At 48.3% G+C, this 20,683-nt stretch overlaps 1 protein-coding gene across 3 annotated transcripts in view; it reads left to right on the top strand.

The window, feature by feature from the left end:
* The first annotated feature begins 521 nt into the window (after positions 1-521).
* The window catches only part of CCNC (cyclin C), a 35,479-nt gene continuing 15,317 nt past the window's right edge, over positions 522-20,683 (top strand). The window contains exons 1-3 of one of the 3 annotated variants that reach the window (XM_075864199.1): positions 522-700; positions 6,262-6,368; positions 9,636-9,720. In XM_075864199.1, the coding sequence (XP_075720314.1) occupies positions 669-700; positions 6,262-6,368; positions 9,636-9,720 (224 nt within the window). In that variant the 5' untranslated portion in view covers positions 522-668. Of the gene's footprint in view, positions 701-6,261; positions 6,369-7,151; positions 7,269-9,635; positions 9,721-20,683 lie in introns of those variants that run through there. The other 2 variants (XM_075864198.1, XM_075864200.1) reach the window with 2 other exon arrangements.

Below are 20,683 nucleotides of genomic sequence, written 5' to 3'. Positions count from 1 at the left end.
CATTTTTACTGGCTTTAATTCAGTGAAAGTAGAATATTTTCCGATACAAGCGTGGTGGATCACACAACTGAACAGCCATTTGTGTGTGTTTTATATCTAGTGTAAAAATGGCGCAGTGGCATCATATATGCCATTCAAACTGAACACCATATTTTTGCAAAGTGTTTATGCAAAAAAACACTGGTATATATATTGAGAAAACTTCCCCAATGTCACCCTACAAACCAAGAAATGAGCTGGAAATATAATTTCATGAATTGTCATTCTATTTAGCTGATTTAACCAGATGCTGGATTATAAAATGAATCAGATAGCTCAGGATGAACCCAGATAGAGGATTGCAATGCATTGAATTTGTGATAAGACACATTTTTTTGTGATAAGCACAGACACCACACAGAACGTCTCTTTCATAGCAAATGAGTTGTTGTTTTTTTGCCTAGGAATCTTTATAGGACAGTATAGACGAAAACCTCCCGTAGCTAATTGGTTCCTAGGCTGTAGTGTTTCCAGCCGGACGCTTTTGTAGGTTGCGCGCCGGCTCTCTTCCTAGTTTCATTGCAGCCGCTATTTGCACTTTGGAGTTCGCGCTGAACGGCGGACAGAGCTCGCTGTGACGTCACGACCGGCGCTCTCCGCTGAGTTTTATTGCTCCCGGTTTCGTGTTCATGGCGGGGAACTTCTGGCAGAGCTCTCACTAGTAAGTGCCGCAAGTTATAGCCGGGGAGGCCGGGCCTCTTTGTGAACAGTGACCAAGAAAGAATCGCAGACACTGCTCCCTGTCTGACCAGCAGCTATGCAGATATGGTAGAGGGCTGTTTTTAGGCAGTACCAGGCAGTGTAGTTATTACTGTGAGGTTAACAGTGCAAGTGTGATGTAGGGCAATTTAGTCATGTGAGTTGGTTTACATGGAACTGTATTTTATGGGTAGCTGTTGGGTTAGGGCTGGGCAATTAATCTAAAAAAAACTATTTCGGCACAATTAAGGCCCCATTCACATTGCGTTTGTGCTATCCGCCGAGCGTATACCTTTTTAAACACAAAAAGTATTAATGTATGGCTCGGCGTATACATAGACTATAATGGCTCAAACATAGACCAAAATAGCATCCGTTTGGTCTGTTTGTCATGGTTTACGTTGGGATACTGTTTTTGGATAGTACTGAAAGGCGTAGTCTGCTACGCTATTCTGTACTTCAAAAAAAAGTTTGGTTTTTTTTAGCATTGAGCTCAATGGACGACGAATGCAAACGTAAGGCTATACGTTTATTCGTTTACATATACCGTAGTAAATCTATCAGTTTTCTTGTTTTTATTTTCTATCAGTGTTCACTTTAAAAAAAAAAAACGTATACATTTTTAGGTAAAAAACGGACAAACATATACCGACGTATGAGTATATGCTAAACGTACACACTATAAAAAACAGAAACTGAAAATGGCACACGTTTGTATACGTCTTCAATGGTCCACGTTTTCATTAAAAAAAAAAGCGTATACGCCCGGTGGATAGCACAAACGCGATGTGAATGGGGCCGACGTCATCTTGCACACTTCAATTTCTTATTTATTTTTTATTTTTTCTGGTTTCAACTGTATCTGCTCCTCCGTACACAGGTAAAGTTGAATCCAATGCTAGAGCAGGGAGCCGTAAGGTCCCTGATCTACCATTCACTATGTATTGCCGGATGCTCACGGCTTGGCACAGACAGGCACAAGTCAGTGATGTCATCGTGCCTGTTTGCGCTGAGCCACGAAGACCGGAGGAGCAGAGGGATCTCCTCCACTCGTCATTTGAATGGGGTTAGGTGAGAATGTATTTTATTAGGCACCGTTGGGGCTGTATGGGGGTATTCTACTGTGTGGGGATAGCTGTGGGGCAGTTATGGGGGTATTATACCGTGTGGAGGGCAGTTAGCGGGGTATTATACTGTGTGGAGGGCAGTTAGCGGGGTATTGTACTGTGTGGAGGGCAGTTGTGCGGGTATTGTACTGTGTGGAGGGCAGTTGTGCGGGTATTGTACTGTGTGGAGGGCAGTTGTGCGGGTATTGTACTGTGTGGAGGGCAGTTGTGCGGGTATTGTACTGTGTGGAGGGCAGTTGTGCGGGTATTGTACTGTGTGGAGGGCAGTTGTGCGGGTATTGTACTGTGTGGAGGGCAGTTGTGCGGGTATTGTACTGTGTGGAGGGCAGTTGTGCGGGTATTGTACTGTGTGGAGGGCAGTTGTGCGGGTATTGTACTGTGTGGAGGGCAGTTGTGCGGGTATTGTACTGTGTGGAGGGCAGTTGTGCGGGTATTGTACTGTGTGGAGGGCGGTTGTGCTGTGTGGAGGGCGGTTGTGCTGTGTGGAGGGCGGTTGTGCTGTGTGGAGGGCGGTTGTGCTGTGTGGAGGGCGGGTGTGCTGTGTGGAGGGCGGGTGTGCTGTGTAGAGGGCGGGTGTGCTGTGTGGAGGGCGGGTGTGCTGTGTGGAGGGCGGGTGTGCTGTGTGGAGGGCGGGTGTGCTGTGTGGAGGGCGGGTGTGCTGTGTGGAGGGCGGGTGTGCTGCCGCAGTGCCCTCCGCTTGTGCTGCCGCAGTGCCCTCCGCTTGTGCTGCCGCAGTGCCCTCCGCTTGTGCTGCCGCAGTGCCCTCCGCGGATTCTGCCGCAGTGATGTCAGGGCCTTGCCCAGAGCTGGAGTCTCGGAGCATAGCGGCTTCTAGCACTCTGCCTGGGATTCCAGCTCTGCTCCTGACATCACTGTCCATATATGGACAGAGATGTCAGGGGCAACCCCAGAGCTGGAGTCCCGGGCAGAGCGCTAGTAGGCTCTTCCTGGGACACCAACTGTGGTCCTGACATCACTGGGACTCCTGCTGCAGATACTAGCGCTCTGTTCGGGACTCCGCTCTGGGGAAGACCCTGACACACTGTCCATATATGGACAGCTATGTCAGGGAATTCAACAGAGTCCCGAAGCAGAGCCTGTACTAGTGCTCTGCTCGGGACTCCGCTCTGGGGAAGACCCTGACACACTGTCCATATATGGACAGCTATGTCAGGGAATTCAACAGAGTCCCGGAGCAGAGCCTGTACTAGCGCTCTGCCCGGGACTCCGCTCTGGGGAAGACCCTGACACACTGTCCATATATGGACAGCTATGTCAGGGAATTCAACAGAGTCCCGGAGCAGAGCCTGTACTAGCGCTCTGCCTGGGACTCCGCTCTGGGGAAGACCCTGACACACTGTCCATATATGGACAGCGATGTCAGGGAATTCCACAGAGTCCCGGAGCAGAGCCTGTACTAGCGCTCTGCTCGGGACTCCGCTCTGGAGAAGACCCTGACACACTGTCCATATATGGACAGCGTTGTCAGGGAATTCCACAGAGTCCCGGAGCAGAGCCGATACTAGCGCTCCTCACGGGATTCCGGCTCTGGGGAAGCCCCAGACATCGCTGTTCATATGTGGACACCGATGTCAGGGAATTCCAGAGTCTAGCGGCTCTGTGTCCCGCGGGCCGCAGATGACAGCCCCAGGGGCCGCATGCGGCCCGTGGGCCGCGTGCTTGAGACCCCTGGTTTAGCATGTACATCTGGAAAACTCCGTTTCCATAGGGCTGAAAGTGTTCTTTCGACCTCCGTCTGGGTGGTATACGTCAGTCTGCCCCTTTTTTTCTTATAAGATTGAATAGTGTAGTAGACGATTATTCCATCCTGAGGGATCCCGAAACAAAGAACGTATGCCACGTGGTATATGTTTTTTAACGTTAGAGCCTATGTGTGATGGATAGCATCTGTCACAGGCATACGTTAAGGGTCTGATGAAGTCACGTGGTGACGAAACGTGTCAGCGCGCGTAACTTGTACGTCCGAACGTTTTGACGTCACACGCCCGGACTTTCTTACACACGGCCATGGCTTACTGACAGCCGCTGATTTATCCTGCTCTGTTGTGGTGAGATCTGTATTTTTGCCTGCCAACTGTTGAGACCAGGAAGCTTCTCCAGCACACTCTTATGGTCAGGTTATATACCCCTAAGGAGTGTTTTCCCACCAACATACCACTTTGCGAGTGGTTTTACCAACGTGGACATATCTCCTGGTTTGACTTTTGAGCATCAAGTGGTGATCCCACATTATACTTCTACATATACTGTCCTGGGATTCATCTAAATGACTCTGCTTATGGATATACACAAGGCACTTATCCCGAATGTACTCGTACTGAACGTCTCGTCATTGGAATGAACTATCTTTGTCTTTATTGGATCTACCAATGCACCTGTGAATTGGCTGCTGTGGGATGCTGCGGCACTGCTTTGATTCACACTCAAACTCAAAAAGGGTATGTTCACACTCAAACTCAAAAACTTCTGAAGATACTGAGCTTTTTTCAAGGCCGACCTCCCTGGATGACGCGGCAGTCCATGTGACCGATGCAGCCTGTGATTGGCTGCAGCAGTCACATGGGCTGAAACGTCATCCCGGGACGCCGGACTGGAGGAAGAAGCAGGGAGTTCTGGGTAAGTATGAAATTCTGTTTTTTTACACGTTGATCTATATTGTGATCGGTAGTCACTGTCCCGGGTCCTGAAAGAGTTACTGACGATCGTTTAACTGTTTCAGCACCCTGGACAGTGACTATCCCCTGACGTCGCCTAGCAACGCTCCCGTAATTACGGATGCACACACGTTATCACCTGTAATTACGGGAACCCCTTTGACTTCTATGGGCCTGCCCGTGCCGTTATTACGGCCTGAAATAGGACATGTTCTATATTTTTCTACGGCACGGGAACCTTCCTGTAAGTATACGGGGAGGTACCTGTGGCCAATAGAAGTCTATGGGCCCGTAATTACAGGAGCATTGCTAGGCGACATCTGGATAGTCACTGTCCAGGGTGCTGAAAGAGTTAAACGACCGGCAGTAACTCTTTCAGCACCCGGGACAGTGACTACCGATCACAATATAGATCAACGTGTAAAAAACAGAATTTCATACTTACCCAGAACTCCCTGCTTCTTCCTCCAATCCGGCCTCCTCAGATGACGTTTCAGCCCATGTGACCGCTGCAGCGGTCACATGGACTGCCGCGTCATCCAGGGAGGTCGGGCTGGATGTCGAAAGAGGGACGTGTCACCAAGACAACGGCCGGGGTATGTATGAACTTCTTTTACTGCGGAAAGGGCTGCCCCTTCTCTCTATCCTGCACCGATAGGCTGGATTCACACGAGCACATTACATCCGTAATGGACGGACGTATTTCGGCCGCAAGTCCTGGACCGAACACACTGCAGGGAGCCGGGCTCCTAGCATCATACTTATGTACGATGCTAGGAGTCCCTGCATCTCCGCGGAACTACTGTCTTGTGCTGAAAACATGATTACAGTACGGGACAGTTGTCCGGCAGCGAGGCAGGGACTCCTAGCATCGTACATAACTATGATGCTAGGAGCACGGCTCCCTGCAGTGTGTTCGGTCCGGGACTTCCGGCCGAAATACGTTCGTCCATTACGGACGTAATGTGCTCGTGTGAATCCAGCCATAGAGAGAAGGGGCTGCCAATTTAGTGCAGTGCAATTTTGCAGCGAAAACGTGCCCATAAATATGGGTGGAATACTGGTGACACCGGACCTGTATTTACGGGCACGGGTCCGTAAATACTGGTGCAATACGGATCGAATACGTGTGACCAAGGACCCGTATTTACGGGAGGAAAAGAATACGTTTGTGTGCATGAGGCCTTAGTGTGATACTGGTCACGTGTACTTTTCTGACCCGGCCCGGTGTGTCTGTCATTCTGCAATACAGGATTATCTGTGATATCTGTGATTATCTGTGATTATCTGTGATGTGACTATTTTAGAGTACTTTTGTATCAATAAAATGTTATTTTTTATAACCTTAGTCGAGTGCCCTTTCATTACCTGGTTTGTTTCCTTGGCACCCTACAAGTGTGTTGTTTTTTTTTCCTGCTAACTTCTTGCGGTTTTGCTGCGTATTTTCCGCAGCAAACTATGCAAGGTGTGCGTGTAGCCTAATTATGTAAGTTAGGGGACCAAAGTGCATCAGGTGACTTCAGGAGCTTCCCAAGCGGCAGAGCCCTCGGGGAGAGTGCCTCCAAAACCCTGGCCAGTGCGGCGGCGCAAAAGAATCAGAAGGAACTTAGTGATAGGTCATCAATATTTAAAATGCCGGAGAACTTTCCTTTTAATCCTTATTTTGAAATATTGTGGGGAGACATGAGCTTCCCTCATATTAACTGTTTGTTTTTCCCCAGTTTGCAATGGATTTTGGATAAACAAGATTTATTAAAGGAACGACAAAAAGACTTCAAATTCTTAACTGAGGAAGAGTATTGGAAGCTACAGATATTTTTTACAAATGGTAAATAATTTCAACTATTTTCAGAACTATAGGAGGCTCATGAAAATGAGAACGAGGGAAAAGTGGAGCAGTTGTCCACAGCAACCCATCAAGTTGCTTCTTTCACTTAAAGGGAACCTGTCGGCAGCTTTTACCGCTATAAACTGTTCCTACCAAACAGTATCACGTGTATACCCCTTTCTACATTTATGGTTGTGTCCACAATAGCGCGGCGTACCTTAGAAAATAAATTTATAAAAACAACTGCCCTGTATGCTCATTAGGGCTAAAGAGTTCGCTGGGCACATCCAGAGCTTCCAAGTGTCCAACTGAATCAGTACTTACCCAGCCCTCAATAGATTGACATGGATGACGTCTCGTACCTCATCCGCAGGCCTCTCCAAATCTACTTAGATGGGGACCAGTGCATGTGCAGAAAGAAAATGAATCCTCTGCCCACAGCAGGGAATTCACAATGCGCTTGTGCCAGGATTCAGTGAACCGGCGCAAGCACATAGTGAATTCCTTACTGTGGGCAGAGGATTACATTTTGTTCTGTGCGTGTGTCGGTATTCATCTTACAAGATTTGGAGAGGACTGTGGATGATGTACGAGGCGTTATCCACAGCAATCCAGCAAATATAGGCTGGACACAGCCAAACACTTTGGAGCGCAAGGTACGCCCAGTGAACACTTTACACCTAATTGGCATACATTTGCAAAGTTTTTATAACTGAGTTTTCTACAGTATGCGACTCTGCCCTGGACACATCTTATTGACCCCATTTTTTTTTTTTTTTACAGGATAGTAGATCAGACTACACTATTCTGGCCATCATAGAACAACAGAAACCTGACCGAAAAGTAAACATAGCTTAAAGATTCCCATAGATCCAAATATTTCACCACGATTACCTAAATGTATGCATTTTAATTCTCCGTTCAATTACTCAGCTTGTTTTGGAGATCAGTAACTATTAGGCATCATTTACACGAGCGTAATATACGCGCGTGCTTTTCACGCGTGTCGTACGCACCTATATTAGTCTATGGGGCAGTGCAGACAGTGCGTGAATTTTGCGCAGCGCGAGTGCGTTGCGTAAAACTCACGACATGTCCTATCTTTGTGCGCTGTTCGTGCATCACGCACCCATTGTAGTCAATGGGTGCGAGAAAACCACGCATGCTGCACGGAAGCTGCACGTGATTCGCGCAACAGCTGTCAAACTGAATGTAAACAGAAAAGCACCACGTGCTTTTCTGTTTACAAACATCCAAACGGTGTGTCATAATGATGGCGGCTGCGAGAAAATCACGCAGCCACGCATCATACACTGATGACACACGGAGCTGTTAAATGCTTTTTACTCAGCGTTTTTTGCGTGCGCAAAACGCACACGCTCGTGTAAATCAGGCCTAATACTGGGGAAAGGGTGAGAAGGAGGATTAAAGACAGAAGTCCCAGCTTTTCAGATTATATAGAAGCAGCAGTGAATATAGAAGGTCAATTGACTAGAACTGGCTATGTACGCATTTTGAAACCATTTTGTTTTTTAAAGAAATGTCTATCTGTGTGTTTTGTGCAACTTTCTAATTCCGTTTTATTAAAAATTATTTTTACTTTGTATACAGTATACAAAGCAGCTGTATCTCAAAAAGTAAAAATAATTTTTAATAAGTATTTAGAAAGTTGCACAAAACACATTGATAAATAATTATGTTTAAAAAATAATAATAAAAAAAAAATGGTTTCAAAGGTGTACATAGTCCTTTAAGGTCAGGGAAGGCAGATTTCTCAAAACTACATTCAGTGAGCTCTACTGTCAGTCATAACAAGAGACCAGTTTCACATGCACACAGTTATACAAGATCTAAATGGTGGACATGCAATCTATCAACAAGTGGATGTATTATGTGAACTGGTATGTATGGTATAAGCTTGAAGTGTGAAATGTCATCAGCAATTATAAAGTAAATCGCTGCATTGCAGCTTAATTAAAGAAGCACTCCTAACAAATTGTTTTGCCTTTATAAAGCAACTATTATTGAAAAATAATGTAAAGGCTCCTGTGTATGCCTGTTTAAGCTAATATCACTCATGGGTTGTCTCCCATCTTGGTTCCTATTCCACCCTGATATGGTTCCCCTAATGCAGCCTACATTTCCCATCGTGCCCCTGGGTTTGAAGAAGCAGTGGGGGCAGAGTCTCCTCACACTGCACTTGCTCTGCTGAGTCCTATGCAGCAAGTGATAGATAGATGATGGAACTGTCCTCACACTGCTGAGTCTCAATGTATCCTATGTGATGCAGCTTCACACTGTTCTCCCTGCCTCTTGCTTTTGATAGTGACACACTGCAGAACTGCTGCCCCCTAACTCACACTACAGAGTTTGTGTATCCTATGTGATGCAGCTTGAGTCTGTCATCTGCCACCGGCTTGTGGTAGATTTTTCCATGTCAGCCTATACAAGCAGGAGACAGTGAGGAGCAGCATCTCATAGAAATACACTGGCGATTCTGCACACAGGACTCAAAGATAGTATAAGTTATGTCAGTCAGTTGGTTTTATCTCTGCAGCTTATCATTGTATGGACCCTCCTATTATATCACTACACTCCTGCTCCCTTAGATAAGGCAGAAATTATCTTTTCAGCTGCACTATATGCATGGAGAGACATACAGAGGAACAAGGAGGATGGAGCTGGGTTCGGAGGGGTCTCTAAGCTAGAGCTAACAGGAGGGATTATATGGGTGATGTAATCCTGTAATGCACAGGAAATCTTCTACACAGGGGAGAGTGACCTCCTGTCTACACATGAGAGCATGGTCTACTTTGGTGGTCAGACTGAGATCACATGACACAGCTGCCCATAATGAAAGGGATAAAAATGGAAAGATGTAACTGAGATGGGCAGAAATTATTGCATTTTACTGGTGAGTTAGCATGATTTGTCCCCAAAACAAATTGCTGGAGTGCTTCTTTAATTTTATCCATGAATATTCTTATATTAATCATATAAATACACATGCCATTCCTTTTGCCATGCTGCTAACGTGACATAATACCATTAAAGAAGATTTCTGCGATATAAGATTGATCGCTGATGCTTAGCATAGGTCACCAGTATGTGACCGGTAGGTTCCAGCCCTTGGTACCCTCACCACTCAGCAGATCCATGTTCCCACAGCTGTGTCTGATACTGCGGCTCAGCCCGATTCAAGCAATGTACCTTTTGAAAACTCCCTTAAATATAATTTATTCTTATGTTGCTGTTATTCCTTTACAGTCATCCAAGCTTTAGGCGAACATCTTAAATTAAGACAACAGGTCATAGCAACCGCCACTGTTTACTTTAAAAGGTTCTATGCTCGGTAAGTTGAGCAGTTCTTCATACTGCACTTTTCTTATTTTTGTTTCTTGGTGTCTTGCATTGCATAGCCATAGATAATCTGGTCGTAAACTGTCCAGAGACGTTGAATGACTGTTAAACTAACCAATTAATCTTAACGGGATTGGGCGATGGTTTTATGTCAGTGGGCACCATTGCTTAGCCTATTTGTTTAAAGAGTACCTATCCTGTCCCCAGAAATGTTTATCTGCTGCCATATCTGCATTGCTCTCTCACCCCACCCCCGATTCCAATACCGTTTATTTTATGTTTGTAGGTGCCTCAGTTAATCTTCAATCTTCTCTGTTTCCCCTGCATTCAGCCGGTTCATATCGATGGCTGATATGCTAATTTATTAATAAATTGACAACTGGGCGTGAGCCTATGCTGCTCTGACAGATGGGGTTGATCTGTCAGAGCAGTTTAGGATCATGCCCAGTTGTCAACGGCGGTGAAGACCGCCCATTTGACAATATATTCATAAGGAATTGAGGCAGCTACAAGCTCTAAATGACGGTTGCTAGAATTGGGGGGGGGGGAGCAATGCAGCACTTTAACACTTCGAGGGACAAGACAGGGATAAAGTCCTTGTATTTTCACCTAGGTGAGTGTTTCTTTTGGATTTAGAGAGTGGTCAGTAGGCCTGCCACAAGGATTTCTGCAAAGTGTTTAAGAATAAAACTTTGGCTATATTTTATATTACCAGTCTGTAATGACTGGTCGTGCACTAGAGGAAGCAGGACAGGCCAAGTGTTACTTCCACAGAGCCTGCCCGGTGTTATTGTACTGTAACTGGTGGAGTTACTGTATGTTTGCATTAGACGCTAACAAATACTGCTGTAGATATTTTTTTAAATGGGTATTGGACTGCTGTAATTGATACCAAATAAGTGACAGATCACTTTAAAGCTACCTAAAGCAATACCACTATGAACCCCCTTAAGTTTCTTATTTCATATTGCATGTTAAAGCAGAATAATTTAAAATGTATCAGGAAAGGATATAACCTAAACGAGGGCTGGGCAATTATGACCTAAATCAAAATCACGATTAAATATGTAACCTCGATTACGATTATTTAGACCACAACCCTATTTGCATACCACGCCCCCTATTTGCATTCTACGCCATTGAATTAATATTTATCCCCTGAGCCTGCTGTATACTACTGTATACGATATACCCACTGACACTGCCCCCACACAGTCTATTGCCCCCATAGTGCTCCCCACACAGTATAATGCCACACCCACATGTTACAATTCTCCCCACAGCTGCCCGCCGCCGAGTCTGGCGCTCCCCACAGCTGCCCGCCGCCGAGTCTGGCGCTCCCCACTATGGTTGCACTATGCATCAAAACTTCGATACTGTGCACCCCCAAACAGCCGCACAGCTTAGCATTGTAACACATGAATGTTGTTAGAGCATGGCTGCGGCTGTGTAATACATGTGTAATACAGCCATTGCCCCGCTCCTGAGTCCTGACAAGTGTACGCGCGGTCAACATGATGTGATGCGGCCAGAGCTGAACTAATGAGCGCCAGCGGGCGCACTGCAAAACACCCCCCTGTTCTGTCTTCAGTGCCTGCGCCGCTGCTCATTAGTGCAGCGCCGGCCGCATCATCTTATGCTGATCGCGTGCACACACTTATTGTCAGGGGCAATGGTTGTATTACACAGCTGAAGCCCCGGGGTGGAGATAAGAGAAATTTCTCATCTCCGTCGTTATTCCCCTGAATGCTGTGATCAAAGCTGAGCGCAGCATTTAAGGGGTAAATGAGATGGGGGGGGGGATGCCCTTTGGATTGCGTCACAGGGATTCCCTGTGACGCGATCGAGGGACATATCATATATGGGCAGACAGCCCAGGGTCAATTGAAGGACCCCAGGGCTGTCTGACCATATTTCCTCTTGTTAGGACAGTTAATGTACTGGCATATAGATATATGCTAGTAAATTTAAAGTTTAAACAAAAAAAGCAATGTTAGAGGCTCTGTCACCAGAATATGAGTGCCCTATCTCCTACATAATGTGATCGGCGCTGTAATGTAGATAACAGCAGTGGTTTTTATTTTGAAAACGATCATTTTTGAGCAAGTTATGAGCTAGTTTAAATTTATACTAATTAGTTTCTTAATAGACAACTGGGCGTGTTTTTACTTTTTACCAACTGGGTGTTGTACAGCGGAGTGTATGACGCTGACCAATCAGTGACTAATCAGTGACATACACTTCTCATTGTTCCAGCCCAGCTTCTCTCACTGCACAATCACACTGTGCACTCCTCTGTACAACGCCCAGTTGGTAAAAAGTAAAAACACGCCCAATTGGTCATTAAGAAACTAATTAGCATAAATCTAAAATTGCTCATAATTTGCTAAAAAATGCTAGTTTTTCCAAATAAAAACCACTGTTCTCTACATTACAGCGCCAATCAGATTATGTAGGAGATAGGGCACTTATAATCTGGGGACAGAGCCTCTTTAACCCCTTAACGCTCAGTGACTTACTATTCCGTCATGGTAACCATCCTGTTCGAGCTCCATGACGGAATCGTACGTCACGGGAGGAACGCCCATTTCAGCAGCCTTCCCGACACATACAGGAGCTATGACAGATGCAGTCTTGTACAGCAGTTGCCGCAGCTCCTATCGTGGGGACCGATCGATGTGTCCCCGCTGATGCCCCTTAAAAGCCGCGTTCAATAGCGATCGCGGCTGTTTAGGGCTTAAACCACCATCGACGGCCCGCTACATGATAGTGGGCAGAGATGGTTGCTATGGCAACCGGACGCCTAACAATGGTGTCCGGCTATGCCATCTACGGAAGCCTACAAAGTCAGGACCCACTATGCTTGCAGTCAGTGAGTAGCTGACAGCTCTAATACACTGCACTACGCATGTAGTGCAGTGTATTGGAATTGCAATCACGGCCTCCTGCCCTCAAGTCCCCTAGTGGGACAAAGTAATACAGTAAAAAAAAAGTTTTGTGAAAATAAGTTTTAAAAGTAAAAATCCCCCATTTTCCCTGATCAGTCATTTATTATTAATATAAATAAACTATACATAATTGGTATCGCCACGTCCATAACGGCCTGAACTACAAAGTTATTTTTCCAGCGCGGTGAACGTCCTAAAAGAAGATAATAACAAACCATACCAGAATCACAATTATTTGGTCACCTCACCTCCCAAAAAATTGAATAAAAAGAGAGCAAAAAGTCTCATGTACCTAAAAATGGTACTGATCGAAACTACAGTTCGTTACGCAAAAAAAAAGTCCTCGCACGGCTTTCTTATTGGAAAAATAAAAAAAGTTATGGCTCTTAGAATAAGGCAACACAAAAAATAAATGATTGCACAATAAAATACTTTTTGTAAAAAAAACGCCATAAGACGTAAAAGAAACTCTAAACATCTGGTATCGCCGTAATCGTATCGCCCCGCAGAATAAAGTGAATGTCGTTTATAGCGCACGGTGAATGCTGTAAAAACCATAGTAGAATTGCTGTTTTTTAGTCACCACGCCAGTTAAAAATAGAATAAAAACTGATCAAAAAGCCGCATTGCACCCCATGAAAACTGCAATGAATTCCTCAAGGGGTCTAGTTTCCAAATAGTGTCACTTTTGGGGGGTTTCCACTGTTTTGGCACCACAAGACCTCTTCAAACCGGACATGGTGCCTAATAAAAAGGAGGGCTCAAAATCCACTAGGTGCTCCTTTGCTTCTGAGGCCGGCGCTTCAGTCCATTACCACACTAGGGCCACATGTGCGATATTTCTCAAAACTGCAGAATCTGGGCAATACGTATTGAGTTGCGTTTCTCTGATAAAACCTTTTGTGTTATAAAGAAAAATGGAATAAAAAGGATTTTCTGACAAAAAAAAGAAATATGTAAATTTCACCTCTACTTTGCTCTAAATTCCTGTGAAACACCTAAAGGGTTAATAAACTTTCTAAATGCTGTTGTAAATACTTTGAGGGGACTAGTTTCTAAAAAGGGGTGTTTGATAGGGGTTTCTAATATATGGGCCCCTCAAAGCAACTTCAGAACTGAACTGGAACCTAATAAAAATGAGGCAATACTTCGCTTCTTACATTATACGGATAATGAGCAGCGCCCAGCATATACAACGTTACATTGTATTTACTGGCATTTTACATCTGCTTGATTGTACCTTCATATGCTGTCAAAAACTGTTTGACATTCTGTTTGTATGATTTAATTTTGTTTAAAACAATAAAAAGAAAATTGAAAAGAAGAGATAATAAGCAGTACCCACCCCGAGATGAGCCCAGTTTTGACCGTTTGTATAAACGGAGACCCCTAATTAGACCATTTTAGTGCCCGATTTTTCCCAAGCATACACCCCCGAGAAGTGTATTTCCCTTGAGTCCTTGGTACATTTTAAAGGGAGGCTTCAATTCCGCCAGTACCTGCCGAGCAAGAGGGCAAGGTATGATGTGAAGATGTATGAGCTGTGCGAGAGTGCATCAGGGTATACCTACAAGTTTAGGATATATAAAGGGAAGGACGCCAGTATTCAGCCCCCAGAATGCCCCCCCCCCTTTACTGGGAGTTATGCAAAAATTGTGTGGGATTTGGTGCACCCACTGCTGGACCAGGGTTACCACCTCTACCTGGATAATTTTTATACCAGTGTCCCACTATTCAAGTGCCTTGCTTCCAGAAGTACTGCGGCATGCGGCACTGCTAGAAGAAATCTGAGAGGCCTCCCTAAGACTCTGCTTGGGCAAACCCTCAGAAGGGGTGAGTGCAGGGCACATTCTAGCAGCAACATATGGTGTGTCAAGTACAAGGACAAGAGAGGTACCAGTACAGAGACCCCCAAACCAGACTGCATCCTGGACTACAATAGATACATGGGAGGGGTGGCCTTGTCAGATCAAGTCCTGAAGCCCTACAGCGCCATGCGGTGTGGTATAAGAAGCTGGCCGTGCACATCATACAGATGGCATTGTACAATGTGTACATGCTACGTCGATGTACATGCCAGAGGGGAACTTTCCTGGAATTTCAAGAGGTGGTTATCTAGAACCTAATCTTTAGGGACCAAGAAGGGGGGGGCACCCAGTACTTCTGGAAGCGGGGCCGCACGCATCGTACCAGGGCAACACTTTCCAGAAGAAGTTCCCCACACTGGTGGGAAGGGAAAAAGACAAAAGAGGTGCAAAGTCTGCTATAAGAGGGGGATAAGGAAGGACACAATATACCAATGTAACACGTGTCCTGAAAAACCAGAGCTCTGTATGAAAGGGTTTGCAAATGTATCATACATCCCTTGATTTTTAATTTACCCCAGTTTTACTTACCCTGATGCACTCTGCACAGTTTATCCCCCTCATCTTTCCCCTCTGGGCCCTGCTGTGTGCCCAGGCAGCTGCTAACAGCCACATGTAGGGTAGTGCCGTACCCAGGAGAACCCACATTACAATTTATGGGGTATATATCTCCGGTGGCGCATGCTGGGAACAATATATCGGACACTGAAATGGCATATACAGTGAAGGAAATAAGTATTTGATCCCTTGCTGATTTTGTAAGTTTGCCCACTGTCAAAGACATGAACAATCTAGAATTTTTAGGCTAGGTTACTTTTACCAGTGAGAGATAGATTATATTTAAAAAAAAAAAACAGAAAATCACATAGTCAAAATTCTATATATTTATTTGCATTGTGCACAGAGAAATAAGTATTTGATCCCCTACCAACCATTAAGGCGGAATTCACACGACAGGGATTCCCGGCCGGGTGCCGGCCGTTCATAAATCGGCCGGCACCCGGCTGCATTAGGAATAATAGACCCCTAATGGGGCTATTCACACGACCGATTTTTTGACGGCCGGGAAAACCGCCCGTCAAAAAATAGGACATGCTCTATTTTCAGCCGGGTGCCCGGCCGCCCGGCTCCCATAGAAGTCTATGGGGCCGGGTAATACACGGCCATCACCGGAATGTGTCCCGAGTGATGGCCGGGTCTACCGTCGCTCGCGCACTCTCTCTCTCCTCCTCCTCACAGTGCAGAGTGCATGTGAGGAGGAGGATCTTTTATTGCTCGCTGTAGGAGTCGGAATCCCCAATCTCCGGCTGGGGATTGGGGATTCCGCTACAGGAGAAGTGCGTGACTGCACTGTCCATATATGGACACAGCGAAGTCACGCACTTCTGCAGCGGAATCCCCGACTCTATGGCCGGGGATGCCGCTACAGGAGAAGTGAGTGACTACACTGTCCATATATGGACACAGCGAAGTCACGCACTTCTGCAGCGGAATCCCCGACTCTATGGCCGGGGATGCCGCTACAGGAGAAGTGAGTGACTACACTGTCCATATATGGACACAGCGAAGTCACTCACTTCTGCAGCGAAATCCCCGACTCTATGGCCGGGGATTCAGCTACAGGAGAAGTGAGTGACTACACTGTCCATATATGGACACAGTGACGTCACTCACTTCTGAAGCGGAATTCCCGACCTGTGGCAGGGAATTCCTCTTCAGGAGAAGTCAGTGACTACACTGTCCATATATGGACATTTAAGTTAGTGACTTCTCCTGGAAAGGGGGGGGGGATGGATGCAACCTACAGGGGACTGTGTGGCATCACCTACAGGGGGCAGGGTGGGTGGCATCACCTACAGGGGGCAGGGTGGATGGCATCACCTACAGGGGGCAGGGTGGGTGGCATCACCTACAGGGGGCAGGGTGGCATCACCTACAGGGGGCAGGGTGGGTGGCATCACCTACAGGGGGCAGGGTGGGTGGCATCGCCTACAGGGGGCAGGGTGGGTGGCATCGCCTACAGGGGGCAGGGTGGCATCGCCTACAGGGGGCAGGGTGGCATCGCCTACAGGGGGCAGGGTGGCATCGCCTACAGGGGGCAGGGTGGCATCGCCTACAGGGGGCAGGGTGGCATCGCCTACAGGGGGCTGGGTGGCATCGCCTACAGGGGGCTGTGTGGCATCGCCTACAGGGGGCTGTGTGGCATCGCCTACAGGGGGCTGTGTGGCATCGCCTACAGGGGGCTGTGTGGCATCGCCTACAGGGGGCTGTGTGGTATCGCCTACAGGTGGCTGTGTGGCATCGCCTACAGGTGGCTGTGTGGCATCGCCTACAGGTGGCTGTGTGGCATCGCCTACAGGGGGCTGTGTGGCATCGCCTACAGGGGGCTGTGTGGCATCGCCTACAGGGGGCTGTGTGGCATCGCCTACAGGGGGCTGTGTGGCATCGCCTACAGGGGACTTGGTGGCATCACCTACAGGGGGCTTGGTGGCATCGCCTGCAGGGGGCTGGGTGGCATCGCCTGCAGGGGGCTGGGTGGCATCGCCTGCAGGGGGCTGGGTGGCATCGCCTGCAGGGGGCTGGGTGGCATCGCCTGCAGGGGGCTGGGTGGCATCGCCTGCAGGGGGCTGTGTGGCATCGCCTGCAGGGGGCTGTGTGGCATCGCCTGCAGGGGGCTGTGTGGCATCGCCTGCAGGGGGCTGTGTGGCATCGCCTGCAGGGGGCTGTGTGGCATCGCCTGCAGGGGGCTGTGTGGCATCGCCTGCAGGGGGCTGTGTGGCATCGCCTGCAGGGGGCTGTGTGGCATCGCCTGCAGGGGGCTGTGTGGCATCGCCTGCAGGGGGCTGTGTGGCATCGCCTGCAGGGGGCTGTGTGGCATCGCCTACCAGGGGGGCTGTGTGGCATTATCTACAAAGGGCTGTGTGTGGCAACAAATATTGGCATCACCTACAGGGGGCAGGGTGGGTGGCATCGCCTACAGGGGGCAGGGTGGGTGGCATCGCCTACAGGGGGCAGGGTGGCATCGCCTACAGGGGGCAGGGTGGCATCGCCTACAGGGGGCAGGGTGGCATCGCCTACAGGGGGCAGGGTGGCATCGCCTACAGGGGGCAGGGTGGCATCGCCTACAGGGGGCAGGGTGGCATCGCCTACAGGGGGCTGTGTGGCATCGCCTACAGGGGGCTGTGTGGCATCGCCTACAGGGGGCTGTGTGGCATCGCCTACAGGGGGCTGTGTGGCATCGCCTACAGGGGGCTGTGTGGCATCGCCTACAGGGGGCTGTGTGGCATCGCCTACAGGGGGCTGTGTGGCATCGCCTACAGGGGGCTGTGTGGCATCGCCTACAGGGGGCTGTGTGGCATCGCCTACAGGGGGCTGTGTGGCATCGCCTACAGGGGGCTGTGTGGCATCGCCTACAGGGGGCTGTGTGGCATCGCCTACAGGGGGCTGTGTGGCATCGCCTACAGGGGGCTGGGTGGCATCGCCTACAGGGGGCTGGGTGGCATCACCTACAGGGAGCTGGGTGGCATCGCCTGCAGGGGACTGGGTGGCATCGCCTGCAGGGGGCTGTGTGGCATCGCCTGCAGGGGGCTGTGTGGCATCGCCTGCAGGGGGCTGTGTGGCATCGCCTGCAGGGGGCTGTGTGGCATCGCCTACAGGGGGCTGTGTGGCATTATCTACAAAGGGCTGTGTGTGGCAACAAATATTAAATGAAATTCATCCGATTTTTAAAACGGACAGGGAAAAAAATGGATTCAAATCGGGTCCAAATCGGCCGGTAAAAACGGCAACTCGGCCCGGAACGGAATCGGAACGGATGCAAAATGGATGCAAACCGTCCGGGAAAATCGGCCAAAAACGGCCGATTTTCCCGGCCGACACTCGGACCCTGTCGTGTGAATGAGGCCGATGGCGGGATTCACACGACCGGGTCGTTCCCGAGCCCGAGTGTCGGCCGGTAAAATCGGCCATTTTGCCCGGCCGGTTTGCATAAAGTTATGCATCCGTGCCGGGCCGGGCAGATCCGGACAGTGACATCAGCGGCAGCTCCTGAAGGGGAATCCCCATGTGTTCGGGGATTCCGCTTCAGGAGTTTCCCCTGATGTCACTGCCCAGATATGGACAGAGACATCAAGCGCTCTGTCCAGGAGCGGAATCCCCGAAAACACGGGGATTCCGCTCCTTCAAGGAGCTAAAGTGCGGCTAGCACATAGCAGAGCGGGGAGATACCTCCCCGCTCTGCTATAGTGGCGTCGCTACAGTAGTAGCAGCCGCAGCAGCTGCTGCTACTACTACTACTAGCGGCGCCATCGAAGGTGTCGCCGAGCCAGGGTGCTTTTAACAAGCAGGGGAAGGGAGCCAGCGCAGCGCTCCCTTCCACCTGCTGTACACCCCGGCCCTGCAACACAGTGTACAGCGATGCCATTCGTTAGAATGGCATCAACTCCTCCTCCTCACATGCACTCTGCGCTGTGAGGAGGAGGAGATAGAGCGCAAGCGCCGGGAAACCCGGCCATCACTCGGAACACATTCCGGTGATGGCCGTGTAATACCCGGCCCCATAGACTTCTATGGGAGCCGGGCGGCCGGGTGCCCGGGCAAAGATAGAGCATGTCCTATTTTTTGACGGCCGGATTTTCCGGCCGTCAAAAAATCGGTCGTGTGAATAGCCCCATTAGGGGTCTATCATTCCTAAAGCAGCCGGGTGCCGGCCGATTTATGAACGGCCGGCACCCGGCCGGGAAACCCTGCCGTGTGAATGAGGCCTAAGAGTTCAGCCTCCTCCAGACCAGTTACACGCTCCAGATTCAACTTGGTGCCTGCATTAAAGACAGCTGTCTTACATGGTCACCTGTATAAAAGACTCCTGTCCACAGACTCAATTAATCAGTCTGACTCTAACCTCTACAACATGGGCAAGACCAAAGAGCTTTCTAAGGATGTCAGGGACAAGATCATAGACCTGCACAAGGCTGGAATCGGCTACAAAACCATAAGTAAGACGCTGGGTGAGAAGGAGACAACTGTTGGTGCAATAGTAAGAAAATGGAAGACATACAAAATGACTGTCAATCGACATCGATCTGGGGCTCCATGCAAAATCTCAGCTCGTGGGGTATCCTTGATCCTGAGGAAGGTGAGAGCTCAGCCGAAAACTACACGGGGGAAACTTGTTAATGATCTCAAGGCAGCTGGGACCACAGTCACTAAGAAAACCATTGGTAACACATTACGCCGTAATGGATTAAAATCCTGCAGTGCCCGCAAGGTCCCCCTGCTCAAGAAGGCACATGTACAGGCCCGTCTGAAGTTTGCAAATGAACATCTGGATGATTCTGAGAGTGATTGGGAGAAGGTGCTGTGGTCAGATGAGACTAAAATTGAGCTCTTTGGCATTAACAAAACTTGCCGTGTTTGGAGGAAGAGAAATGCTGCCTATGACCCAAAGAACACCGTCCCCACTGTCAAGCATGGAGGTGGAAACATTATGTTTTGAAGGTGTTTCTCTGCTAAGGGCACAGGACTACTTCACCGCATCAATGGGAGAATGGATGGAGCCATGTACCGTCAAATCCTGAGTGACAACCTCCTTCCCTCCACCAGGACATTAAAAATGGCTCGTGGCTGGGTCTTCCAGCACGACAATGACCCGAAACATACAGCCAAGGCAACAAAGGAGTGGCTCAAAAAGAAGCACATTAAGGTCATGGAGTGGCCTAGCCAGTCTCCAGACCTTAAGCCCATCGAAAACTTATGGAGGGAGCTGAAGATCCGAGTTGCCAAGCGACAGCCTCGAAATCTTAATGATTTACAGATGATCTGCAAAGAGGAGAGGGCCAAAATTCCATCTAACATCTGTGCAAACCTCATCATCAACTACAAAAAACGTCTGACTGCTGTGCTTGCCAACAAGGGTTTTGCCACCAAGTATTAAGTCTTGTTTGCCAAAGGGATCAAATACTTATTTCTTTGTGCACAATGCAAATACATATATATAATTTTGACAATGTGATTTTCAGCTTTTTTTAATTTTATATAATCTATCTCTCACTAGTAAAATTAACCTAGCCTAAAAATTCTAGACTGTTCATGTCTTTGACAGTGGGCAAACTTACAAAATCGGCAAGGGATCAAATACTTATTT

This window comes from Rhinoderma darwinii, chromosome 4 (assembly GCF_050947455.1).
Source record: "Rhinoderma darwinii isolate aRhiDar2 chromosome 4, aRhiDar2.hap1, whole genome shotgun sequence".
Taxonomy (NCBI): Eukaryota; Metazoa; Chordata; class Amphibia; order Anura; family Rhinodermatidae; genus Rhinoderma; species Rhinoderma darwinii.
Note: the sequence above shows the minus strand (reverse complement) of the source record. Positions and strands in the feature narration are given on the sequence as shown.